Below are 4,154 nucleotides of genomic sequence, written 5' to 3' on the forward strand. Positions count from 1 at the left end.
TAAGCATCTGTCCATAGTCTCATAATTTGCTGAGTTAATATGGACTTTTAATTAAAAGCTAAATGTTTCACTTAGCAAGTAAATGCATTTATATATATATCCATAATGCCAATACATTCTCTATTAAAAATGCTTTGTTTGAGGGGCCGGCCCAGTGGCGCAGCGGTTAAGTTCGCACGTTCCGCTTCTCGGCTGCCCGGGGTTCGCTGGTTCGGATCCCGGGTGCGGACATGGCACTGCTTGGCAGCCATGCTGTGGTAGGCGTCCCACGTATAAACTAGAGGAAGATGGGCACGGATGTTAGCTCAGAGCCAGGCTTCCTCAGCAAAAAGAGGAGGACTGGCAGTAGTTAGCTGAGGGCTAATCTTCATCCAAAAAAAAAAAATGCTTTGTTTGACATTTACTGAAAAAGAACAAGCTGCGTTAGTTCTATATACACAAAATTAAGTGATACATTTAAATTGATCTTTCTATTAAATTACCTACTGTATGTTGAAAAGCCTGATTCACTAAAATATCATACATCACAATTTTTCACAACAGAGGAGCATATTACAGAGCTATTTATTTACTACATTTTCATTTTAAAGAGTCATGGTTCCAAATTCATTGTTATTTATTTAGACACACACACGTGCATGTGTATGTGTGTGAGTGTGCATGTGTGTATGTCTCATCTATCTATTTCACCTTCACATTTCCAGAGCATTCAGTCAAATGATCAAACTGACAGTTTTGGCTATGACTTTCTATCTATTGCTTATGTGGGAAAAAAATAGCAACTAATGACATAGACTGACAAATTAAATTGAAATTAACAATTTTGTTTCAATATGCAAAATGAAGGGAAATTATTTCAAAATTCATTCCTGCACAAAATATCCAATTTATCTGTTAAGAAGTTTTGTAATTTGACACATATAAACAAAATAAGGTTAAGTAACTGTCTCCTCATCACATATATAGAAAATAAAATAAATAATTCTTAACCCAGGACTTCTGTATCCCAAGTCCAGAGTTCTTTATCCATGTAACCTAACATCAATAAGACTAGTCTGAGGGCAGGTAAAGTTATAATGGAGGCAAAGACAGCTGCAGGCAAGGAATCTAGGTCTGTGGCAATAAGAGGAGAAAGATATTTTAAGTAGTATATGAAACAAGGGGCTGTATATACTAGATAGACAGTAGCGCAAATCACCAAGGCTCAGCAAGACCTCAGTTAGGTAGACTGCTTATTTGTCTGGTATCAGTGGTTAAACAAGCCATCTCAAAGATGCTGTTGTTACTGTGTGTTGTTATGTCTATTCAAATGCGAATGCTCCCATGGTGAAGGTAGCAATTTAATGAGCCATTAGCACTGACATTCCACAGGTCCCTTAAAGAGACTGCCTGTGTGTCAGATGGCTGTGCAAGAGGTGGGCTCTGTCTGCCACCTGATTTTTATAGCATTAGAGTATTCACAAAATAAATAAATAAAGCATCGTCACTCTCTCTGTCTCTGCAGTATTCAATTACCAGACAATTCCAGATGACAGGCTCACAGATTATTATGTCTCTAAAGCATTGGATGAAATAATTTTGGACTGTCCATATCAGAAATAAAGAAGTCTGCAAATCCATCCACAAACAAAAATGGCAAATTTGTGCATTTTTCTGCTAATAAAAGAGGAGAATTGGCTTCTTGGCATGTATGTGCTCTTCTGCTCTTTATGAATTTACAAGTTTTGCTCTTAGTATGGTGTTTAAAAAATGGCAAACACTGAAAAAATCTTACTTATGTTCAGTGTATAACAGCTCTCAACCTAGAAACACTTCCTAATAAAGCCATGCTCATTTCTGTGGGCTCAGTCATTTTGCTTGTGTCTCCTAAGAAAATAGATCTGTTTTGCTAAATATGAAACAACTATCCTCAGAAGATAGGCCAAATATATAATTTAGGTATTTTTAATTTTTTATCTTTTCAGATATATTTATAATTTACCTGTGACTAATAATTATGTTCCATGGTAATAAGATGGTTTTAAAATTGGTTCCTTTTCTTTTTAATCACCTTACAAATCATCATAACTATTGCAATTCCCTCCAAGCATTTATTGACATCAAAGATCCTCTCATGCTTTCCTTTCATACTCATCTGACCATTGCAAGTCTCCATGGCAGTATATTGTGTGGTGAAATGATATGTACGGCATGGCTCCAAGTACTAGTAAGCTGGGGAAAGAAATCTGCATTTTATTCCACGTGTGGTGGGAATACACTGAAGATTTCAGAAAAGAGAGTAATGAACTAGAATAACTACATTTTAAAAATCAGGTAAATAAAAATAGTTATTTAACGAGAGGAAGTAAGAATATTTTCATCAATTATTGGGGACGTTATTTTCCTTCAGTGGGGAAATTTTGTTTTACTTATACACATCTGTTCCCTTCTGTGGTCCTTGTAGCCCATAGTGAAACAACTTTGTTTTCTTGTTTATTAAAAAAAGAACTAATTTGAGTGTGTTAAAATTTCCAAAATTTGAAAAAAATTCATGTATGACTCAGACAAATATAAATGACAAACTTTTAAATGGGTGTTTATTTTCTCAACTTGTTAAATTTGGTTTCAGTACACGTAATGAAAGCACAATAATAATTATTAAACAATATAAAATTGGCCAAAGTAACTATTTATAATTTTATAGCCCTTGACAATTTTTTTTTACTTTTGATCCATTTTGACCTATTATCTCAATCAACCAATATGCCATTCTGTGAAATATATAGACTAACCTTATTTAAAATATTAAAATGTTGAGTTAAAGAAAAGTGGGATGGTAGGTCAAGACGAGCCATATTAACTAGAGGGTAGGGCTTTGAATCAGAACCCTGGATTCCATATCCAGCACATGTCCAGAAGTTATGAAGTCAGACTAAGATTGTTAGATGATGAAAGCCCCTTCCTTCTCTATTTTTCCATTGACAGAATCACACCAGAAGAAATCATGGAGATGAGAAACACAACCTCAGACTTCATTCTTCTAGGACTCTTTAAACACACAGGACCCCACCTCTTTCTCTTCATGGTGATGCTGACAATGGCCATTGCTTCTTTTATGGGCAATGCCCTCATGCTTCTCCTGATTTACTGGGACCCCCAGCTCCACATACCCATGTACTTCCTACTGAGCCAACTCTCCCTCATGGATGTGATGCTGGTTGCTACCATTCTGCCCAAAATGGCTGCTGACTACTTGACTGGCAAAAAGTCCATCTCCCTTGCTGGCTGTGGGTTGCAGATCTTTGTTTCAATCACACTGGATGGTGGAGAGAGTTTCCTTTTAGCAGCAATGTCTTATGACCGCTATGTGGCTGTTTGCCACCCACTGCAATACCCTGTCCTCATGAGCCAGGAATTATGCCTGAGAATGATTTTGGGGTCTTGGTTCCTGGGGGCAGCTGATGGGCTCATGCAGGCTGCTGCTACCCTGAGTTTCCCATTTTGCAGCACACGTGAGATGGATCATTTCTTCTGTGAGGCCCCCATGCTGGTGCGTTTGGCTTGTGCTGACACATCTGTCTTTGAGTATGTCATGTACATCTGTTGTGTGTTAATGCTCCTGGCCCCCTTATCTCTCATCCTGACCACCTATAGTCTCATCCTCATAGCTGTTCTCGAGATGCATTCTAGAGAAGCCCGCCAGAAGGCATCTGCCACCTGCTCCTCACATTTGGCTGTGGTGGGACTCTTTTATGGAGCTGCTATTTTTATTTACATGAGACCCAAATCCTACAGGTCAGCTAACCACGATAAGCTTGTGTCAGCATCCTACACTATCTTCACCCCTGTGCTGAACCCCCTCATCTACAGTCTGAGGAACAGTGAGGTCAAGGGAGCCTTGAAAAGGTGGCTGGGGAAATGTGTAAATTTAAATTGCCAGCAAACTTAGTCTCACTCTTGAAGACTATACAATGCTAAATGAGTCTAATTTCCTGAAGCCATTGACATTTAAACCTATTGTAATTCTCTCTCCTTTAGTAATGCATGAAGGGAAAGTTAAATTCATTGATCATTATAACAGGAAGTTGTTAAGAATTACCTGAGACTACCATACTGAGAGATACTCTTCTTGAGCAGTTACTATTTGCTATGCCCCACACTAAGCAATTTTTATA

At 37.9% G+C, this 4,154-nt stretch overlaps 1 protein-coding gene across 1 annotated transcript; it reads left to right on the forward strand.

Moving 5' to 3' along the window:
- Positions 1-2,983: 2,983 nt before the first annotated feature.
- Positions 2,984-3,928, forward strand: LOC106846936 (olfactory receptor 2T33-like). Its single transcript, XM_014865987.3, has one exon. It carries the CDS (start codon positions 2,984-2,986, stop codon positions 3,926-3,928), a length of 945 nt encoding a protein of 314 aa, XP_014721473.3.
- Positions 3,929-4,154: the final 226 nt, after the last annotated feature.

Source organism: Equus asinus, chromosome 3 (assembly GCF_041296235.1).
Source record: "Equus asinus isolate D_3611 breed Donkey chromosome 3, EquAss-T2T_v2, whole genome shotgun sequence".
Classification (NCBI taxonomy): Eukaryota; Metazoa; Chordata; class Mammalia; order Perissodactyla; family Equidae; genus Equus; species Equus asinus.

Bases quoted from the DNA above. Each gene is read 5' to 3' on its own strand.
- LOC106846936 (XM_014865987.3), top strand. From the start codon at position 2,984: ATGGAGATGAGAAACACAACCTCAGACTTCATTCTTCTAGGACTCTTT.